The 23,731-nt window shown below is 39.6% G+C and overlaps 1 protein-coding gene across 6 annotated transcripts in view; it reads right to left on the bottom strand.

Annotated features, from left to right (window-relative positions):
- Positions 1–22,780, bottom strand: part of PPP6R3 (protein phosphatase 6 regulatory subunit 3) — a 51,166-nt gene extending 28,386 nt beyond the window's left edge. Inside the window, exons 1-4 of one of the 6 annotated variants that reach the window (XM_050975748.1) lie at positions 22,231–22,249; positions 8,773–8,944; positions 3,166–3,293; positions 945–1,177 (exon numbers count right to left, since the gene is read on the bottom strand). In XM_050975748.1, the coding sequence (XP_050831705.1) occupies positions 945–1,177; positions 3,166–3,177 (245 nt within the window). In that variant the 5' untranslated portion in view covers positions 3,178–3,293; positions 8,773–8,944; positions 22,231–22,249. Of the gene's footprint in view, positions 1–944; positions 1,178–3,165; positions 3,294–8,772; positions 8,945–22,230; positions 22,250–22,631 lie in introns of those variants that run through there. The other 5 variants (XM_050975749.1, XM_030240652.2, XM_030240655.2 and 2 more) reach the window with 5 other exon arrangements.
- Between the last annotated feature and the right edge of the window lie 951 nt (positions 22,781–23,731).

Below are 23,731 nucleotides of genomic sequence, written 5' to 3'. Positions count from 1 at the left end.
ATACTTCCAGCTCTGAATTCAGAACCTGGTAATGCATCTGACTCAATTTTCAAGCAGGGTTGGTCTACACTAAAGTAGCAAATTAACACAAAGTAATAAAATGGCACATTCAGCCTATAAACTCTGTTTTCATTTAAGAAGGGTACTACTTCAATCTTCAGTAGGAACAGAACACCAGCAGGGAAGTTGAAAAAGGAAAGAGCAAGCTTTCATTTCAAGATCTATTGTTAAACCCATCTCTTCAAGTACTGACTTCTTATGTGCTTCAATTTCCAACTCTACTTGGTTGGAGGCTTGGTTTTTAAGAAATCGTGATGTTCTGAGCAACTAAGAGTGTAACTTATTTCACATTATTTTAACACACCATTTTAAGAAATAAGCACCTTTCTGTACAGACAACACTAAATTAGGCCAAAAGCAGAAGTGCTTTTCTACAAACTGCTAGATAGATTTTGAGCTTGAACCTTCTCATCAAGCCAGAAGTCAGGGCCATACTCTGGAAAGGAAAATATCAGTATCGGGACTCTAAGGACATTGTTCCAAGGAGTATCATGGATCTTCTAAAAGGCATCTTCAAAACCTCTTACAAATAAACAAAAGAAAGTTATACTACCCAAAAAGGGTTTTTCATTCAACTATTTTCTGAAACACAACTACAGGAATCTTAATGTGAGTCCTGGTTGGACCTTTTTTTAGCAATTTCTCTGGACATGAACTGGTTTTGGAAGCACTTGTGGATAAGAAGCTTCCATTTGAAAATGATGCATATATTAGAATTATTTCCTTAGAAGTTCCATGAAGCCTCTTAAAAACATACTTAATCTAAAACACACCAATACTGTACTATACACCAGTACACAGAGATTCACACTATCAAATTAACTAGATTTATTTAGTCCTCTTTCCACCTTCCAAATCTCCCCCACCACCAAAAGTTTTCCTACTTATATCGAATTTTTTCATCCATGTCTTGAGGTGGCTCTTCAATAATAAATGAAACTAAGTCTTCCAAACATTCTGACTTCAGCAGAAACTCTATAAGTTTGCGATTCTGAGCCTTGCACTCCTGTAGAACATCCTCTTCATCCATCAATTCCTTCAGTGTTACATCTTCTCTCTCTAGAAGTGTATCTATGTGTGATGACGAATGGAGATCAAATTTCCAAAACATGCTGGTCTGTGTAAGAAGAACAGCAGTATATCAGCAGTAGTCATTATTCTAACATCCAAAGGTAAGAGTTAGGCAGGGTTTTACTTACATGAAAGGAACACGCTAATTTGCATTAAAGAAATGGGTATGAAATTTGCTTTTCCCGTTCCTTGCTTTTAATCTACACACTGAGTCAGAGATTCAGAACTATTAGCTCAGCAATTAATCGAGCTGGGTGAAGATGAAATGGACAGAGAATAACTGCACTGAAATACCACCCCAACCACTGAAGAAAACATCTATAAAGGCAGAGGAATTTTAAAAAAATTGGCTTGCAGGGAGCACACGACAGAGTGCAGGAGCTAATTTCAACACTACACTAATTGTCCCTGCCTCCACAAACTTGACAGAGGAGGAATATCAAAGGCCAAGGTGTGCTACACAAACATGTCAAGGGCAGTGGCCCCAGCCACTGAAACACTCTAAGAGGCTGTAACAGATCTGTAAGAATGAACAACTTCACTTTTTGCTATAAATGCTTTGGCACCTCTGTATTAATTCTGTTTCTCTAAGACACCTTTCGAACAGTTGCTACTGAGACAACTGTGCTATCAGAAAGAGTATTTCAGTTTACAATATATCCAATACATTCTTGTTTTCACCTCTCATTAAGCTCCATACAAACACTTCATTTCCCTCCAGCCCTGAAAACGGGGCTTTAAAATGACATTTGACCTCTGACACGGTATTTACTGGATTTATATGAATGCAGATTTTAAGTGGACTGAAAAGAGATACTAGAACACAGTAAGAAAAACTTTCCTTTCCTTACAATTGAAAGCAGTAGTTTTGTGCAGCACACTTAAAGAAAGACTCCTTTTGCTCCTTTAGTAAATATTTTCCAAATGTGAAAGATTAAATCAATATATTAGTTACTGCTGTTCATTAGCAATATCAGCTGTGAGGACATGTAGTTAAGGCAGGGAATTTCAGTGAACAATATTATTTTGGCAAGAACACTTCTGTAAACTGTAGGCTGTATACAGGAGCAAGCTTAAAGGCAATAATCCAACTATACTGTTGTCATACACTCAAAACACCCCATAAATACAGAATAGAAATACCCATTTCTTTTGCAGCTAAAAGGCAGCATGTAAGCACTTACTTCCAAGCTGAAATTGATTCAGCATCCATACTACAGCTACTTAAAACAGCATTGTGTCAAATTTAGTAATTGAGCAGTTTGGAAACAGAAACAACCTCAAGGATCTAGCAAAACCTTTGTGTGCACAATCTTTCCACTAGCACAACTTTCAGTATTCAGTCTAAATATTATAAAGCTTGGTATATTCACTATGGAGACATTTTAATTGCTTTGAAGGTTTTAATTGTTGCTTTAACCACTACATACCGATCATCTTACTCTGCTTGACCTTTTTTCAGAAGTTGTAACATTCATAACTGTCCCTAGATAACAAACCTTTCTGTTTATAAAGATGTGGGGTTCAAACAAAACCAATCAGGCAATGTACAGATTTATCTGACTGCAGTACTGGTACTAATCTAACATCCCATGCAAGTATTAAATGATTAGGAAGCAGAAAAAAAACCTATTTTGTACTAGAAGTATTAGTAAACGTTCAAGCAAGGGTTTAACACACCTGATCTTACATATTAGCTTAAATCGACTTATACAGTTGTGAAAAACACTAGCTTGTGGGGAATGCAAGCTACACACAAACTTACTGTAAGGATTAAAAATAGTGCATTATTAAAGCCAGAGGATATTTTTTGATTGGGATTTTTAAACCTCTAGAAAGTAGATCAAATCCCTCCCCTTGCCCCAATTAGTGAAAGTACCATGCTCATAAGTAACCACTGAAAATGCTAATTCGAGATGTGAATACCTCTGTAGTGATTAACGCTCATTTCAGTAGCTTCAGTGTATTTCTCAGTCAGTTATTTCAAGAGAAATTCAACAATGGAAAAGAGCAATAACAAAAAAAGAGGCGTACTACTGCAAACATGTTACTGTGTTATTTCACAAACTGTCTCCCAGGCAAGCTCCTCTAGGGGCTGCTCCCTCAATATGTCAGGTGCCGGCCACAGATTATTCCATCACTTCTCAACAGGAGCCCAGGTCCTTTGAAATAAGGAAAAATAAACAACATAAACTGTGCCAAAGGGAAAGTCAAGGAACCCTGAAGAGAAGAGAATTTTCTCAGGCATTATCACTGACAATAATCTAGAATCAGCCTAGCATAGTTTTGATTGGAAGTTTTAAAATCAAAATATGTGATTGCTATTTTTCTCAAAGCCTACTGTTCTACCCTCCCTCCCAAAATCTACCAGTTCTGAATCATCACCATGCTTTTTCAAATTTCAGTCCCATTAACAGTCAGCATTAGGCCTTCTGTCCAAAACTCACAAGTGTGCTCCTTCCAAAACTTCAATACCTGCAAATTTACAAAAAACTCAATAGATCAAATGGATTGTATTACTCCCAATGTTACTTCACTTTCAGCCAGAGCAGAAAAAGACATTTGGACTTAATGCAAGATACAAAAGACTTCCAAATATGAGATAAGATTAGAAACTACAAGAAGCAAAATAATCCAAGATGATGTTAAAAACTCATAGGTGGAAAGACAAAATTTGTTAGAAGTTGGTAAAGATGCTGCATGTATTTGACTGTCTTTTGTAACATGTTAGTTTTCTACAATCTCTGAAAGTTTCCAGTAAGCAAGACTGACAACCAGTTCATTAAACAGTACTTACAAAAGTTTACATGAACTTGATCAGCAAGTTCAATTTATGACAATTCAAGATTCTGAGTAATATCTAATATTCATAAAAATATTGCTTTGTTTTCTTAATTAATATTGTTAACCAATTCTTCTCTGAATGAATGCTGAATACAATTCCATGTAATAAACACTTGACTTAAATCTGAAAAGAAAAAAAAGTTCAACAAAGCAAAGAAAGCTGCTTTCAATTGCTAGCACACAGGTTACTGAAATTCTTACTTTTATTATGTGCTAAATGGAAGAAATAATGCTTAGAAATAATCCTTTCAGATCAAGAATGAAAATTAATTCTTCTATCTGTTACAGGGAAAGAAAGCCACACAAGTATTTTTAACAGTAACTAATCAGTGGCTCTTTTTGGAGGCAACAGTTGTATCACAAAGTCTCTCTGCAGCTTCAAGTGATGGCAGCTGTCACACACCTTTCCTGAAGAGACACGTTGGTGTTTCCAAGCTACCAGACCAAGATGTGAGTTCCAGTAAGAGAAGAATATGGTTTAATTTTGGACAACGTCTCCTATACTGAACCTTTTACAAAACAGACTAACAAGTCTTGAAAGCATCCAGAAGTCTTCTCAGTAAATAAAAAAACTAAAGTAAGCTGTTCCTTTGAGTTGAATTTTTAAGCATCCTACTTAGGTTAAACAAACATGAGAATAGTGTTTTGCACTGACTTCCTTCCAACTCAGTACCTCAGATTTCCATACAAAAGTGAGTATTGGCAGGTCCAAGCAGACAGGGGCATCTAGACCAGTGCAGAAGGAAAACCAGAAGGATTTCAGTAGCCAGCTGAAGGCTCTTTACCCGATAACTACATAGATAACAAAGGCATATACACAGAGCACCAGGTAGGAATTTCACAGATTTTACTGCAATGCCCAGTTCCATTTTTCAAGAAAGAGAAACTTCCCGTCAAACTGAAGATTCTGCAGTATGTGAAATTCTGAGAAATGCTACATGTTGAGTTGTAACAATTACTGCATTATAAAAAAACTCAGAATCTGTTACTTTTCTTCGTGCACTACTGTATTTTCTTACTATAGAGTTCAAGAACACAGATGGAAAAGAAAATTAGTTACTTTTGCACCAACAAACATTTCCACAATTGAAACACATCTTAAGTGATGCAGCCTACTTCAGCAAATCAGAATTTATAATTTCTGTGCAGCAACTAGCAAAAGCCAACCTAGTTGTTGGATTCAAGGAGAGCAACCATCAAAGGAGTCCTTGATTTTAGGATGGTCTTGCACTTCTTAATGATAAAAGCATTTCCAATGCTAAGAATCCCTTGATCCTAAAAACCGAAGAGTTAGGTAAGCTTAAGTTAGGATAAAGTAATAATAAAGATAATTTATTAATCTTTTATAATGAAAAATTTTGGAAGATTATCTTCTAAGACCTTTAAACACATTAAGAAATTTATTTCAAATGCCAAGCATGCCAGCTTCACATAACCTCACCTAATTACTATCTAGGTATGTTTAGTGAGATTGCAGTTTAGGGCAGAGGGTCTCTTTCTCCAGTCAATGGACAGTAAATAAGACACTGTGCTAGCATTTATAAAGTGCTTAATTTTGACACTGAAGGTGAACCATCTGTTCAAAACAAAACTAAGCATGAATGTACCTCTGAAAAAAATTTAGAGCTGAAGAGAATTACCAGTGAACAAAAATGACATAGGACACTCTAGTTGCTACTTTTTAAACTGCCTGTTGTACTCAGCAGAGTACAACCCAGAGTTTACCCATTGTAAACTTGCTGTCTACAACTGCCTGTCCTAAGCCATTTGGAATAAATTTATTTTCAATCAGAGCAGTGAGGTTCACTGAGTACTATTAGCTAGAAAGATTTAAGCTGGTGTTCAAAATCTAGATTTAATTACAGTACTTTACAATTACACCCAGCAATCACAAAAAAAAAAAAAAAAAATAAAAGCAATAATAAACTTTCATGGTACAGTTGCTACATTTCTTAAACAAAATGTAAGATCAATTTGACACTGAATACAAGTCTCAAGTGAAAACAAAACACACAGCAGTTTCTTCAGCATCAGAACAGCCTATTCACGTCACAAACCTGAGACCTAGTGGAAAAGAAATACTTCATTACTTACAATAAGCTAGCGAAGTTTCAAAGAAACTCTGTGGAGAAAGGAATGAATAAATGGTTTGAAATTAATAGGAATTAAACAGAAGACAAAATAGAAACACCTCTACCTCAACAGTTTAATACATATTTCTAATACCATGCACACTCCTTCCTAGTCCACGGGTGCAACAAAGTAGAAGAGATACTGAAAAGGAAACAAAACCAACCAACAATTCCTTCATGGAAGGCTGGAGATCTTGCGCAGGCTGGCTGCACTTCATTCCTTATGGCAAGATTTCTGGATGCTTCACCCTCTTCTCAGTCACTGCTGGGCCCAGAGTGGGATGTTACCAAGGATCTCTGACCTTCCTGCAAAACTGCTGCCACTGTCTCATGCAGGGGAGCCCAGACACAGGACAAAGAGCAGGCGGAAGCTTAGGCACAAGAGGGGAGGCCGAGGGCAGTCCCTGTGCAGCAGGGACAGCGGAGTGATCCCTGAAAAGGGGATCTCAGTCTACCCAAGCCTCCTCCTCCCACATGAGCACATCTCTCAGGCCACAGCCCCCCCAGCTCCCAGGATAGCCATAGCTGGTCACATACACTGGTGCCACAGTGGCCTCCTGATGTCATGCCAGGATTCCTTCCAGACACTATACTCATTCACAGCAGGTATGCTCCTCTGCTAGCTACTACTACACTTTCAGAGGGTAACTACATCCTCTTGAGAGAAATGCAATGTGGCAATCTTTCCCTGACTGTGAGAAAAACATGCCAGAAAACTGGATGAAGACAGTGATCTCCTAACATGCTCTTGAACAATGGGCCACCTCCTACTGAGGCAAGTTTTTAAGCAGGGACTTCCACTCCCCTATTAGACATGAGAAGGAAGAGCCTGCTATTGCTACAGAACAGTTAAGAAGTGAAGTGAAAACACTTTTACCCTTATTTATCTGTCCCAGCTGCACACCTATCTAGATGAGAACTATAAAAACACATCTGTGAAAGAGTCAGCAGTGTACCCTCGTGGCCAGGAGGAAGAATGGTATCCCTAGGGTGCATCAGGAAGTGTGGCCAGCAGGTGGAGGGAGCTGATCCTACCCCTCTATTCAGCCCTAGGGAGGCCACATCTGGAGGGGAGCACTATGGCCAATCTAGTCTCTATGGTTTAAGCAAGAAAAGGAGCTACTCAAGAGGGGTAGCTCCAGTACCTCTGCCTCCAGCAGAGGCCACAATGATGAACTTGAGGTCTGGAGCATCACTGATGAGGAGATACTGTAGGAGCTGGACCTCTTTAGCCCAGATAAGAAAAGACTGAGAGAGCATCTCTTGCATACAAATATCTAAACTGGGTGCCAAGATGATGGTGCTGGACTCATTTCCATGGTGCCCAGCAACAAGATAAAGAGCAATGGCCATAAACTAAATGACAAGAAATTCCACCTCAACACAAGGAAGAACTTCTTGACACTGAGGGTGTCAGAGCACCGGAACCCAGGGAGGTCCGGAGACAATCAAAACCCCACCTATATGCTCCCGTGTTACCTGCTCTAGGTGACCCTGCCTTGGCAAGAGGGTGAACTACACGTTCTCCAGAGGTTCCTTCCAACCCTAACTACTCTGTCATCCTATAATTTTTTAAATAATTCATTATATATATATATATATATATATATATACACACACACATATCATGTGCATATGCACCCCCCCCTTATGACGGAACGCCCCAATAATCTATAGCTTTGACATGAAGTGTGTAAATAAATTCAAGGTAGTTCAAGTTTATACCAAGACACCAATCCCCCAAAACTGAAGAGTTCATAACTGTTCAACAGAAGCACAAAAATCAGGCGAAATCTACAGTCTCCAGTGAATTTACAAGACCAATTTCATACCAAGCAACAACTATATCCTCATCAATTCCTACACTATCTCCAACCACAGGTAACTAAGTGTTAATAAATAAAGATCTTAATTACCTGCAATAAATTCACATCATCTGCCAATTACAAATTTAAAATATCTACTGGTCACAGAATTCTGTTAGATTTTTCCTACACTGAATTCTTCCAATTAGCTTCAAAATGAAAATAAAGATATTACTGCACTAAGAAATGCACACGATTCCATAAAACATAAAGCGCAAGCTCAACGATGCATAGCTACCCAGAAGACACTTTTGCACTGAAACATGAAGTTTAGTACCAAAAAATTCAGTTGCAGAAGACAGCTTTACTTCAGTATAATAATCTATAATCATTACTCATATCTACCCTATGTCAGTTCATGAACACATTTGCTTTCAAACTCTTTCAAAAACGTTGGGCAGCAGACACACTTCCTGGCACAAAAGGAAAACATGGTATAACAAACAGAATATTCACAACTGTGTGTCTGGAACACCCCTGATTGATTTCTCCCCCAAAGCAGGGTGAATAAGATAGTGCAAGAGCAGGGTAGGTTAAAAGACAAAGTTAGAATCAGCCAGCTAGAAAGCAGTCAGAAAAAAGCTGCAAGAAAAGAGAAGGCATGACCACAAAGCCTGAACTGAAGAAGGAACTGCAGCTTAGAAAGTGATAAATGTGAACCTAAAAAATTAGGTGATTTTAGTGGACATCAAGGACATTAAAATCTTAAAATTTAAGTGGTTTCTGTGTGCTTTAGGATAAGACTTTATAGATGCAGAAGCTAAATCTACTGCTGTATGTGAAGTTTAATAGTTTCTTACCTGTTAAAACACAAAAGTTTTTAAAAGTTAAAAAATCAGAACGTTTTGTATTCTCTCAGGCTTCTTGCCCATTACAGGGTATCCTGGCAACAGCAAAAAAATCTTTCAATCTACAGTACTAGCAGATTAGCAGGACTGAATTAGCATTGAATTAGATGAAGCAGATTTCTTCCTACAACGACAAAAAAAAAATTGTATAATATTGTTAATAGGTTCTATTCAATAGCTTGACAACTGCATAAATACTAAGGACTGTTTTGCAACAAATATAACACATGAACAGAGGAAAGAAATAACTTGCTAGGAAGAAAAGTGTCAGTTCAGCAGAACATACACTGAAAATAAAATGAAAAGCAGCATGTCATCTGAAATACCTATTTACTTTTAAACCAATTTTAACATTTCCCTCCATTTTTGGGAGTCAAAGGAAGAAACTTCTTTGTCTCACTGAAATGAAACTGCCTTTATAATCAGCAATTTACTGAAATCTAACACAAATCCAGACTCAAAAAAAAAAAAAAAACCTATTAGCAATTTTCTACAAAGTAACATCTTCAGATCTGGAAGATCTGAAATACCCATTATTAGAGCTTTCTGCAGTACGTTTTTTCCTATCTTCATAACTATTCCCTTATATTAATGTCATTTACCCACAAACCTGCAGAAAAATAAACTAAGAAGCATTAAGAATGCCTGTTAGCACAAGTCTATAAAGAATTCAGCCAGTTTCAATCTGAGAACAGGCCAACTTCAAAAAAAACCAACACAGACCACATCCAGGCTTCCAAAGAAACAAGCTGAATTAAGACAGCATTCAGTCACCACTATGAAAACCTCTACTTTTGATAGTTCAATATTACTTTGTTTTACACTGGAAGAATTAACAAGCCCTATTAGGTGTCCTTAACTGGCTTCAGACTGACACTTACCTGTCTGTGCTCTAGTCAACACCACACAGGCAAGAAAAAGCACTCTACAAACTGATTTTCTTTCCAGCTGTTTGTAGTAGTTGCAGGAAGAATTTCTAAAACAAAAATTCACCTTCCAGCACTTTGAGGGGCTTTTTGATTTTGCTTTTTAACACAGGTTTCAAGCAATGCAATACTTTGGTTTCTTCTGGGAACACGAGTAATAGTGTTTATGGAAAATAAAGTACTAGCAACTAAGAAGAGTAGCAAAATTAGTGGCATGTTTATTAACTCAGGTCAGTGACTTTAGCTTAAGATGCCAGTATTTGGCATCTTCAGCTAAAAAACCCAAACTGTTCACCTCAACAGCATTTCAAGTATTCTGCCAAAGAGAAGAATGATTTAATTTTACACCTTCCACGTTAAAGATAAGGAGCTGTGTCTCCAAAGCTGGCTTTTGATCTTTGCAGGTGATTTAACAGATGGTCTGTGTCAACCTAAAGATCAGAGATTCAAAGAATACCTTGGGTTGGAAAGGACCTTAAAATTATTTCTCAGGTTATTTTAGCAACCAACATACACATGAACTGAAGCTCAGTGTAATACACTGACCATAATTCTTTTATAGGTCTTTTAAATGAGTTTTTTCACCTGCAGACCTTCAGGTCTCCATGCCTGACAGACCTGCCAATACCCTGTGAGTCAAGTGATCAACTAGAGCAGAAAAAGTAAACAAATTTTCCAGACTCAGTTCACTTTACTAAAGTTTCCTAGGTTATTGTTTCTGCATTTTAAAATGTACCTATGTTCCAAAGCAGAGCTACAAAAAGGGAGAGAACATCACTTCTTCAGTTATGTGGAAACAAAATAAGAAGCCTTCTTAGCTTAATGCACTTTCAGAAGAGTTTACACATTCTTAAGATCCACAGATTTCAATTGCCAGTGGAACTATCCAAGTGAAAACCACTATTATTACTCCCCTTACAAGGATGTCTTTGTTATTTCTCTACTCTGCTTTCTGTTTGAAGACTTCAGTGTCTAAATTCCCTTGTCTAGCACCAGAACAGCTGGCTTCTGAACTCAATACAGTAGGATTATATTGTAAATTAGAGACACCAGTGTAATCAAAATTAGCAAGATACTTGAAGTGTGTGTATTATAGCATACCCTGTAAAGGGTGTGCCCCCAGAACCCTGCTCTGGTCAATCAGGACTTTTTCAGTCCACCTCGGAATCTACAAGAGTATAGAGGTTGGTCTAAAGACTGACTTACACTTACTGGTACGTATGGTTTATTAACTCAGACTGTTCCTCTCTGCAAGACAGATTAGGTATTGCATTATGAAAAAAGGGACAAACCCCCATCCCCAAAAAACCACAGGAGTTCTTTCCAAAACACAATTTAAAAAAAGAATCACCTGACTGGATAAGGTACAAGTCTATTTAAATCTGACTTTCCTACATCCAGGGATGGCTTATATTCAGCAACAGTTCAGCCAAATTAATACAATTCTGTCATGAAGAAGTATCCAATGATGGAAGGTTAAAACCTTAGATCTCAGGTAACATGCTAAGGCAGGATGAAGTATTGGCATGTGTACAGATGGATTACATTCAAACACAGAACTATGAAGACTCATCACAACCAGGATCACACCCATGTTCATGTTTTATGTGAAATACTTAGAAAATAAAGCAAGGCACAACTACCCAGGGTAGGAGCCATCATGAAATGCAATAGCATGGCAAAGTCTGTTCTAAGTATTGCCTAACAAACTTTATTCACACATTTTTAGATGAGACAAGTTAACCACTATGCGACCAGTTGCCATGAAGAGGATTAAACAAATTTCATTAATGCTGCATGAACTCGGCCACGTCTGTTTCTAAAACTATTCCCATGCATCTCTATTGGCCCAAACACTGAAATCAAACAAGTCTCTCTACTAATAGAAAGCAACGTAACATTTGTGCATCCTGGTAAAAAAGCAAGAACTGCAAGCTCCTGAACAGTGCTGCTCTTACAGTAATTCTCTGCATGCATTAACTTATATAACTTCATATATCTGAAATAAAGTTGTTACATAAGCTTGCCAAAGCCACTAGCAGAACACCAGCACCTCTTCTCAAATGTTAGGGCCTGGACTACAATGAATAAAGGGAAGCACAGGACATAGGATGGTTTAGTTCTATCACCTCTCTAGGCCAAAAAATGTCCACGAACTTTTATGCAACACATGTGAAAAGCACCTGAAGCACAAAACAGTAGCATCTTTTCCCTTCTTCCGCTGGCTTACTGGCCCAGAAAGATCCCCCAGTGAAATTACAAGCTAGCAACACAAAACTTTTTAGTGTAACACTTTGGCAGAGCACTGTGAAATCGTAATTTAAGACTCAGCATTGCTCCATACCACATCTCTCCGAATGTCAGGTGAGAAAAATCTAAGTAATGCGCACTCCTCCTTAGAACACTCATGTGTTGCCACATAATCAGGAACATCTCTTCCCAAAAACTTTTAAGAAACCCCTTGGACATATGGTTCTCAAAGAAACTTGACCCGAAAGTGTTGTCTACAACCATCAATTTGGTAGTGGTGAGAGCTGAAGGGCCAAGACATAGGTACATTTGAACTAGTCTCATCTGTGAGCTAATTAAGTTTATAGAAAAATCTTCATGACAACTAAGGCAATTTTTAAACACTATGAAGAGTCTCACTTAACTAAGGACTTAAAACATTGAATGCTTTGGCTATCAGTTCCCAACACCCTTGCTTAGAGGGTACATTTTTAAGCTGAAATGTCACCATCCACACTCAGAATGAGGGTAAGGACTGAAATTCCTTGTGGTCTCTCACAGGAGTGCTTTAGGATGTTAAAAGAGCTTATGCAAAGCAGCTTTGTTCTACCCCTTGCTGAACAGTCACCTTCTGTTGGCTCCCCAACAGTGATGAAACCTCTGCCAAGACATTTCCAAATGAAAAAACCTACTCCAAAAACTGGCAAATGCACGGAGAAGAAGGGAGAAGAGTTCTTCTGCCATGTTCATGGGATGGAACAACTCAAAGTGTCTATCAATCACCAGGGCCAGTGCAGCCAAGGAAGAGGGAACACACCATTAGGGACAGTGCAATCAGGATCTGACTCTTCCATCTTTGTCCTAAATTACATCACCTCAAGTCTGCTCAGGATGACAAAGTAAAAGCTCTCCTGAATCTGATAAATAAGATGGGTGATATTGAATTGGGACAATTCAGCATCAGTTCTACTGTTGTCTCAACCAGCTGATAATTTGCAAGTGTAAATGAATCCTGAATTCCTGTACTGCTATTTTGGAAATGCAAAAAACCCCAGTAACACTGACTCACTGCTTTAGCAGTAAACTTTACTTTTTTGTTTGAACATTTTAGAAACAACTACTGTAACTTAAAGACACAGCCTTAAGTTAAAAGGCATTAATTCTACCAGAGGTTTCTTTTACAGCATGTGTTTTATTTTGTTCACTGTATTAATTCAAGGACAGCATGAGTTTGGATTTTTTTTCCTCAATTTCATCCTCCTATTCCCCTTGTGGATTAGACCTTGAAAGTTGGACATAAATCAGATTTTCAGGCACATGAAAAATACATGGAGGTAAAAGAAAGCTATTTCAGCAACTTCTAACCAGGATGCCAGTGTTCTTTCTGTATAGACAGTGCATTCACATCTATTATTTGCTTTATTTTTTTCATGCAAAATCACAGTCTTGTTAAAAAGAATACTTAAAGACTATTTGCAGTTCAGAAATGAAAGTCAGCAGCTTCTAGGAGCACATCAATGTTTTGTCCCCTGAAGCTCCAGTCAGCTACAGCTGCTGCCAGAACTGGAGTGGACTCTCATTTGAAGATAGCGACTTCAAAGTTAAATCCAAACCAATTGGTAATTTCTTGCTTAATTCTTCACTTTCATTCAAGGTTTCTGGGACCTGTTGTTCAGGCAACCTGAACTTTCATTGTAAGTTACATGAACTGCACTAGTTAAAGGCTGTGCAGTCTTAAAACCAGAGTCTCTCCCTGGTTTTCCTCATAGTAAGCTTTTACAAAGCCATTAAAGTAAGTTTTGACAGCCGCAAGTTCTTTTAATTAGGATATCAAGAAATGCTACCATATCCAGAAAAAACTGACAGAACTATTCAACCCACTCTAAATGCACACAGAAGCTAAATATTCCCTTAATGACAGTATCATAAGCATGTTTTGCTTTTCAGAATCAAAGTTATACTCCCTAACACTCTTCAAAGTGTGTTCAAATCCAACATCATGAACAGAAAAGTTGAAGATATTTCTTCTTTTAATCTTTGATTTAAGCAAGTTAAAACATCTTTTATTTTGATTTGCTCATGGGCAGAGACTACTAAATTGACTTGATTTCCCAAAGAGCTTAAGCCCCATCTCTACTTTTCTCTACAATAGCAGCATTTTCAAGTTTAACAATACAATCCCTAGGATTGTAAAACATTCTTCCAAGTGGAGCTTTTCTAGTAGAAAGTTCTTCCAGTGAAGAAACTTTTCTAGTAGAAAAGTTCTTCCAATTCCAAGCAATAGAAATAAAACAGAGAAGCAGTATCTAAATACAAGGGGAGTGATGATACTTTAGCATATTCACTTCTCTAGATTTGGCATCTGCATTTACCAAAATGTTTTAGTGCCACCTGGAATCTTCCCCAGCCTGGTGCCAATCTTACAGCTTTATTTGTCCCTTTAACCAAACAAGAACACTACTTTCCTTCAGAGAACATACTCTATTTATTCAGGGAAAGCAGTCAGTCTACACAAGACCTCTGCAGATACCCTGAGGATGAAGGTAAATACTTAGAAAAGACAAATATGAAACATATGAAATGTCAATTAAGTAATTGATGCTGAACAGTCAGATTAACTTATCACTCTAAAACAGCTGAATAGTGATTCAATATCCTCCTTCTGTAATACAGAGTGCTACAAAGACAACTGTCCAGTAACTGCTGTTACTTAAAAAACAAGCTTTAAAAAAGCATGACCAGCTTGACTTTTCTGAGACTTATCTCAGAAAACTAAGAAAATAATGCTTTGAATGGAAGATTTCATCATCAATTCTCACCTACATAAGTTTAATGAATTACCATCATTTTTATTTAGGTATGTACAAAAATATGTTTCAGAAAAGAAATTAGAAACCCAGCAAAATCATGAAACTTCAGTGCAAAAAGCCTTCCAGTGAAGCCTGAAGTGGCTATTAAGCTAATGTCATCTTTCTTTCCAATTCCCCACTCCCACAGGCAATTTATATTTTGGAGACTCCAGTAGCTGAGTTTTGCCATGCTGTCCTTTTACAAACTACACAGACAGAGCAATCACACATTTTTTTTAATGCACAGGTGCCTCTGGTGTCTCAACTGAACAGAAGGAATGCCTTCCCCATGGAACTCTTCTATTTTGTTGGACAACAGTACAAAAATCAAGACTGCCTAACAGAATAAGACACCTTCTTCCAAGTGCAACACTCACCCTAATTTAATGAAAAAAAAGCTCAAGTTGCATAAAAAAAGAGCCAAACCTACTATTTTCTTTGTGATCTTCAAAATAATATTTTTTAAATTCTACTTCAATGCTTCTTGAATTAAGACTCAAACACATGCGAGGAGCAGATTTGAGTGCCTATCAGAATTCTACGGCAGTTGTAAGTGGCAACTATGGGGCAAGTCTGTCTCAAAGATTTAGCAGCATTTCTTAATAATACTGTTGCCAAAGGGTGACTAGTCTAAATTTTTACACTGAAGTGATCACCAGCTGAGCAATACCATAAGGGCACTAGTATGTACTTGCAAACAGAGTTTAAAAAACCCATTCAAGCAATATGCCACAGTTCAGGGACACAGTGTCCTTCTGAAATGACCCTTCCTTCAACTGGCTGTTTTCTTTAATTTATTTTGTGCCCTTTCAAGAAAGGGCTACCACACAGTAACTCACCACAGTACTTTCAGCATCCATTCCTTCCTACAAGTTCTTTCTCTTTAACTACCAATCTATCTGCCAACAGTTTTCTCCTGCTGCAAGAAGAGCCTCAACTCTCACCAAGTGTTACTTCACTAAGAATTACTGAACACACACTGTTAAAACTAATCCCAAAGCAAGACTGAAAACAGCACAGATAGGTTATAGTTACACAAAACTACAGTGATACTTCTCTGCCCTACGCCTACTCAAGGGATTTAAAGCATAAAGTTTCAAAGAAACCAAGCTATTTAAAATGCAAGCTCAGAATTTAAAATGGTATTTATTACAGCATTACATGATAAAGCCCTAAAGAAAAATACCCTGCTGAGCCAAAGACTTAGAAATCAATTTATTTAAGACCTGAATTTAAGTCTTCTTTTCAGTAACATTTAGGGTTCCACACAGACTTTTGTCAAGACAGTCTTATTACCATTCCAAAAAGTAAAGTTACTGCTATGCCAAGTGGCACGGAAATTAACTTAGTTTAAAATGCCTTGAAGTCTATAACAAGACTTCTTAGGTGGTTTCACTCAATGTTCACTACCTACAATAATTTTTTTTTTAAATTACACATTTGGATAACCTATAAACCCTTCTTCTTATGAGGAGATCAGCACCACATTACAAATTTTTATTGTTCTGTAAATAATTTCATTCCTGGCTGCATGGGGCTACAACTTCAATAAGGGAGGGGAAAAAACCCCAACCCCACTGCATTCTAATCTCCAGCATTACAGCTAGGAGTACAAGTTAAACTTCAGAATTCCCAAATCCAGAAGAGGGGAAGACCGGACCAGTGCATTTCAAAGAAAAAAAATCTTGTACAACTATTAACATCATTGCTTTCTGTTATGCCCTAAAAGGCATCCAGTTTCCCATAGTGAAAAACATCTGCAGGTGTTTCCTATTAAAAAAAAGATACAAATAAATAAATACATAAATCCCATGGGCTTTTTAGACTTTGAATCTTTTTTCCACAGACACTCTCATACATAAAAGATTCTGAATTATTCTTGTCTGCCTTCAATATCCTATCTCTCCAATTCCAGTCTGGGCAACTAAATTCCCTAGTCAGTAACCAAGGCATTAGGGATTAATTTATACTTATAACTTGCATTTTTGCAAATTATAAATTTGCATTTTTGAAGTAGAGCATCAAAGCCAAGTGTAACTGGTACTCAGTTCAGCTATGTTAAAGTTCTTTGGTTTTTGTTCTCAAAATAAGTCCTATTTAAGTACAGCAGGAGGGCATACTGGATGAGGCAGATACAGGGAAAAAAAGTATGTGCCAATCTATGACTGAAGTCATATTAAGACAAGCGCACCTGGCACAACTACTGAGTAACTAAAGCAACCAAGCATTAATGGGCTGAGAAGTTCAGTCTTCAATCACATATTACTCATATCAGAAAAATGTATAAACTTTCATATTGTGACTCTAGAAGAGAGCATTAGCCCTTAGAGCACAGGCAAGCAGCCTGAAAGGATACATTTAGTTTTTTATGTTGATCATTAAGAAATGCAGATCTCTCATTAATATTATCTTTACCATCTCCTTTATCAAAGAGATTTCACTAAACAGAGTTCAGTAAACAATTTTGTGCTATTTGGATTTGGATTAAAGTATAACAAAGAACCCACCATCAGCATCAAGTACACACAGAGAAGGATCCTTGGATGGATGTTTGCTTGTCACAGCCAAAAGGAAGAACTGATACTTCACAGCCAGCTCACTGTACCTTCCACAGCTGTCCCTCACAGAGAGGAAAAGACTCCTACATGTCATCACCCCTCAGACCTGCCATGAGCAGTGACAAACTCCTCCTTTGTAAGAGCCAGAAAGAACAGAGAAGGACAAACATGGCCAATGGGAACAAAAACCCTGAGCTGCTGCAACTTCTAGGCACACTTCCATCTAGACTGACCAACACCGACATGACATAGACCTTAAATTCCTGGTAGAAACCCCCTTACTAAAAAAGTGGGTCTGCTCCTGCCACCACCACAGCTTTGTTTGAGCTGTCTCTAACTTTCCATCCTTTTCCAACAAGTCAGGCGACAACAGCTAAAGTTGTCAAATCTAACCTACTACTTAATATTTTCTAGAAGACTTAGCTTTCAGTTACATGGACATCCAGCAAGCCTGTCAAGACAGCAGCAGAAGAAATAACAAGAATTCAAATTCTGCAGTTCAAACCAGACCTAAAGTTTACAGCTGAACTGTTTAAGATTGGTAACCAGTCTGAGCAGTAGGTACATAGTAAGCAAGAACAAAACATGGAGAGCCCTACCTCTGCAAATCACTGAAAGAATGAGTTTTTTCACCAATACCTAACCTATGATTTTTGCCTTAATGAAACTTAAGAGTAATTGAAAAAAAAAAAAGGCAAGCAAAAAACCACACACACACAAAAAATCCAAAGCCCCTACACAAAACCCCTTTTTTCCCCCCTTATACTATACTAAGTATATTGGAAACATAAGACTTGGTTTCCACTACACTTACAAAAAAAGCAAATAGCATTTTATTTTCACCATTTCTATGAGAATCACTAGTTGTTTAAGCACTCTTCTACAAAGATGCAGAAATCCACCCCGTGAAGGCAGTGACTTACACTCCTTTCACAATGCAAACAGAACTCAAATAATATCAACTTGTAGCAAGGCAAGCCTTGAGAGTATCTGCTACTCCCTTGTTTTCTGCTCTAACAAAAGCTCAAACCAGTTACAATACAATGGAAAATGCAATCACACCTGCACTAGCATTGCTTACCGCCACTGCATAAAGCACCACTTGAAGCTTTTAATCTATCAATTAGGTTACTCCCACAAGAGAGAAATGTGCCACACAACTGAGGATTAGTCTTGGGCTTTGCCCTTCTAAAGGAGCATCATGTCCATTTACAGAATAATTTAGAAAATAATGGGATTCACTTCAAAAACCCACAGCAGAAGTTAAATTTCTACAACAAAATCTTATTTTATATACTGGTATCCACTTAGAAATCCTGCCAGTGGTCATTCAAGAAGGGAATGCTCCCACTGTGTAACAGGGGTGGGAAGCCTGAGATTCACTTCTGTAGTTAATCAGAATGCTTTTAGTAGTGAAATAGCTATTCTAGAACATAGTTAATTAACTCAGAAACTACTTTTTACTAAAAAATTTGAAGTTTTCATTCTCCATCCCAATTGTGCTTTATTACCAAACTGGAAATCACATGGCCATCTCTCAAGCCTCACCTAGCACAGGCCTGAGCATCCTAAAACGGCTTTAGAGATTTCTCCGTGTTTAAAAGCATCTTTTGGCACAAGCAACAAGAGATGGCCCACGGTGTTCCTGTGTTCATTTTCAAGAAGGGCCAGTGGACAGAGGGGAGAGACCACCAGGCCACGTACTCCACCTCCTCACAGACACACAAACTGCATAAATGTTTGGAACCATCTCATTCAAAATGAAATCAGATAAAGTTTAAGAGCCTTTCAAGGAAACTAATCTATCCTCAAATCTCACCACTGGGCAGTTTCTCTTGTGCACACATACATTTTTTTATTCTCCTTTTTTACTCTCCTTCCCTTCATTAATCAAATCCCCACTTTGCATTTCCCAGGCACTCTTCTCTGCCATTCTGCCTACAGGCCTAACAACATAAATCTCCCCTCCAGTGAAATGTTACAGCTTCACTGGTCCCTAAGGTTGTATGCTAAGGTGCTTTTGCTATTCTTTTCCACAGCAGGCATGCAACATATCCCACAGATTTGAGATTTGACACTGAGCATTTCAAGTTTAAGAGGAAAAGATACATCCATTTAACAGATTTAAGGGATGACTGTATGAACAGCAAGAAGGAAAAAAAAAAGTCAAAGGGTTAGGTAGGAACTTTTTCACCTATTCCAAATCACATATACCATTTCAAACATGCTTCTTGGCATGTTATGTAAGCTATTGAATAATCAAGGGTCACAAAAAGTCTTGTATTTCATACCAACAAATTTTTTGCCTATATTATGTGAAGAGCTATTCCATAAACAGGCAAGCTTTAGCCACATGTCCTCCCAATCTTTTCAAGTCAGTCTATTCCACTTCCTGAGAAGTGTCCCAAACTAGCTATAAAGCTACATACAATATCCAAGAGTAGAAAAATATTTTACTTCAGTTGCTTAGTAGCATATGGTTTCTAAAACAGATGCTGGCACCCTGACACGCTAGAGAAACAATTAAACATGCTATGCAGTGTTTTCAACATGATATTCATGTTCTCTGTGCATCTTCTCCTTGATCTTTCAGACTTGCTTCCCACCCCAAAAATATCAGGATCACTAGTTTCTCAAGTTCTTTGCTCTCTTCCTCCAACTTACCAAAATAAGAAGACACAAGCAAGATACTATTTCTCATTTACCCATACTTGTTTGATGATTGTCAAAAGTTTTGCCAATGGCTCTACGTCTTGCTCTTAGGACAACCCAACCAAACATCTGGTCTTCTAGAATCTGGATGTGAGATACTAACCTGAGCTAACACACTATTCCTAAACCTGGCATACGACATAGTGGATTACACAGCAAGTTTAAGGACCACAGGTGAAAGAGCTACTACAAAAGACTAATCTAGAGGGCACACAATGTACTGAAGCCATCCTACCTTACCACAGAAAGAGATCCCTATGCCCATACCAGCACCTCTTCTGCCCAAGCACAAAAGCCATGGTTTCCACCATGCCATAGTTCCAAAGGCCATAAATTAACTCAGTTACCAAAGAAAGGTACAAAAGTCTCCCACCTACAAAGATGTTGTGTACTATGCTGAAACACTGCTCTTTGCAACCATAGTGCAATAAGCCATTTTTTAGCTTCCATCTTTAACTGTGGAGTTAAGTACATACTTCAAGGCTTTTAAGCACTTGGACAAAACATGACCTTAATGGACAGAAAGGAGAGGGGACCAGACACTTCTTCGACACATTTCTCCCTTCTGACTGTCCCAACCTCCTGACGGGCTGGTTTTGAGCCAGCTCTTTAGCATTTCACAGTACACGCAGGTCAAGCTTAAGCTGAATAAATAAGCAAAGATGTTGAGCCATAACAGCGTTGACTCTCCAAACATCTGTCAATACTAAAGCTACATACACAAATTTCTAAGTTCAGGTTCCATCTACTAATTCACTTGAATTCCACTCTCGGAACACGATCTGATTCTCTGAGTGGTACACAAGCTATAGCATCATCTCCCTTAAGTGAAAGACAGAAACACTCCAAAGGAAAAAGTCACTTCTGCTCACTACAGCAACTCAGCAGAAGTGAGAAGTCTGTAGCCAGTATTGTGAAGAGACACATAAACTACCCAGTACCTTTAATTCTGTAAGGGAATAACAGCTACTTGAATTATATTTTTAAAAAATCCAAAGTTGTGATGCTTACAGCAGTTTACATACAAATCTAACTAGCTTGTAAAGAAGCTGTACTGCACTACTCTAGTTAAAGGCATTCCTGCTAAACAGGTTGCTTTTCTGTAATTTCTAAACTACACCTTTCACTCCACTCAATGTTTTCCTTGATCATTGTAAACAGACCTCATCAACAGTTCTTCTGGCCAAAACAATACTTCCAAGTAGTTTTAGAAAAAAAAAATCCTTTAATAACTCCAGATAGTACAGGATTCAATGCCTATACATTCTGCTTTTCAAACAGAAAGCAAATAAGTAGAATCCATTATGTTCAAATAATATCATAGATGGACAAAACAAGTATTTTAAGTGAACCTAAATGAACTCATAAAAACATGAACTGTCAAGAAAAACATGTAACCTGATATCACTTCTACATGGTGTCTCATTAACAATTTACATATTGATAGGTAATTCTGCAGTGTTATTTTCTACTTGTATAATAAAGAAACTCTTGCAAGCTTCAGTTAGTCCACATCTTGCTACTGAAAACAAACAACACAGAGCTAAGTAATCAGAGTCGTATTTGAATGTCTGTTGCACTGGAAATAAACCATTCAGTTCAAATAACTTAGGCAATCTTTCTGGAACACTGAAACAGAGAGACTTCCCATCTTTCAGCATCATAAAAAAAAACCCACACAGGTATTTGTGCAATCCAAAAACGCACTGCACTGTTAAGAGTACACTTAAGACTCATTCCACTGAAGAACATTCAAAACCTAAGTAATACCACCACCACCAAGTAACACAATCTTTCATTTTTAAGTTGTCACCATCTCAAAGGATTCCTCTCAAAAGCTATCCACCTACTCCTAAGTTTTCTCCACTAAGAACACTGTTTAAAAATAGCAACACACCCATTCAAAGTATCCCACTGGTGTGACTTAAACAACATTTATGCTGACAGAAATGATCTTTAGCCTCAATTGCACTTATGTCATACAAGACAGTCTCGTATGACACTAAGTAGACTAAAACTCTAATTCCCTCTTACACTTTGGAAAGTTCTTAGCAACCAACAAAAAACAAAACCAGAAAAACTGGCAGGTTCTAAGCGAGATTTTGCCAAACGCATTTAACAGCAGTTAAAGCTCACCCAAACACTGCTATGCTCCTAAACCATTACAGTTCTAAGAAGCCGCCTTGCTGAAGCCCCAGAACAGCCCCACCGTCCCAGCGAGAGCCCCGCGCGGCGGCCCGGGGCACAAGTGGCGGCAGGCAGGGCGGGCTCCGCCGCGCGGCCCGGCCTCCCCGCCGCGCCCCGGCCCCCGCGCCCCACAGCCGCGCCCCGCCCGCTCCGGGCCCCGCGCTGCGCCTGCGGGAGGCCGCGCGCTACCGGCCCCGGCGGCTCCGGCCCGGTGCCGCCCGAGCAGCGCCCGGAGCCCCCGCACGGCCGTGAGCGGGCGCCAGGCCCGCGCCGCCGCGGAGGAGCCGCCGCCGGAGCGCTGCTCTCCTGGAAGCGGCGGAGCGGAGATCACGGCACCGTCCCGGCCGTACCTCGACAGCGCGTCCCCCGCCACAGGCCCCGGGTGCCTCCGCTCAGGCGGGAAAACCTCCGCTCACCACCATCACCGACGCTCCAAGATGGCGGACATGGCAGCTCCGGCGAGCCCTCCTCTGCCTCCGCCCACCTGCCAATCACCTCGCCCCGGCACCGCCCTTCTCCCCGGTTCGCCCCTTCCTATTGGGCGCTGTGCGAAGCTCGGCCTCTCATTGGCCGTCTAGCCAATGTCAGTCACCCGGCTGCGCGACTGCGACAGGGTGGGAAGCGGATGGCGGCGGGCTCTCGGCTTCCTGTTGGCCAATCAGCGCATGGGGCGGGTGCACCTGGATTCCCACCTTCCCAGCCTAGCAACAAGGCAACGTCACGCTGACAGGCGTCTCTTTTGGCCAATAGAGAAAGCAGATTCCTTTTAAAAATAAACCCCTTCTGTCCAATCCGGAGCCGAGGCGCTCGGAGGCCGCGGCGCGGGGGGGCGGGAGCCAGCGGTGGCGTCCGTCCCGCAGCTTCACCGGCTGCTCCTCGCCATTGGCCAGCGCGCGGGGCCACGCCCCCGGGGCGCGCGCGGGCGCCAAACTGCCTGACAACAGGGCGGCGGCGCGCGAGGGGCCGCGGGGGGGCCCGGGGCCCGCGGTGTCGGAGCGCCCGCCCGGGGTGCGCGGGCGGCGGCGGTGGCGGTGCTCTCCTTCTGCAGCAGCGGTAGTCGCCTGTTCCTGAGCCTGCCGCCGTGCAGGTGCCCGTCAGGCCTCCAGCGCTGCCTGAAATGCGGCAGATTGTGTTTTGTAAAACCATAGGATCGTTAAAGGTAGAAATGACCTACTTTAAGGTGATCGAGGCCAGGCGTCAACTAGCAACACCGCCTTCATTATCACTAAACCATGTCCCGAAATTCCACCTGCCTTTTGAACACTTTCAGGGATGTTGATTGCACCACTTATTGGGAAGCCTGTTCTTAATTCATGAGAATTTCTTGAGTAAAGACATTTTTTCTAATATCCAATCTAAACCTCCTCCGGTGCAACTTCAGGCCATTTCCTCCTATGCTGCTTGTTGGCTGGGAGAAGAGGCCAGCCCCCCACCTGGCTCCAGCCTCCTC

Source organism: Serinus canaria, chromosome 5 (genome assembly GCF_022539315.1).
Source record: "Serinus canaria isolate serCan28SL12 chromosome 5, serCan2020, whole genome shotgun sequence".
NCBI lineage: Eukaryota > Metazoa > Chordata > Aves > Passeriformes > Fringillidae > Serinus > Serinus canaria.
This window is presented reverse-complemented; position numbering and strand designations above follow the sequence as displayed.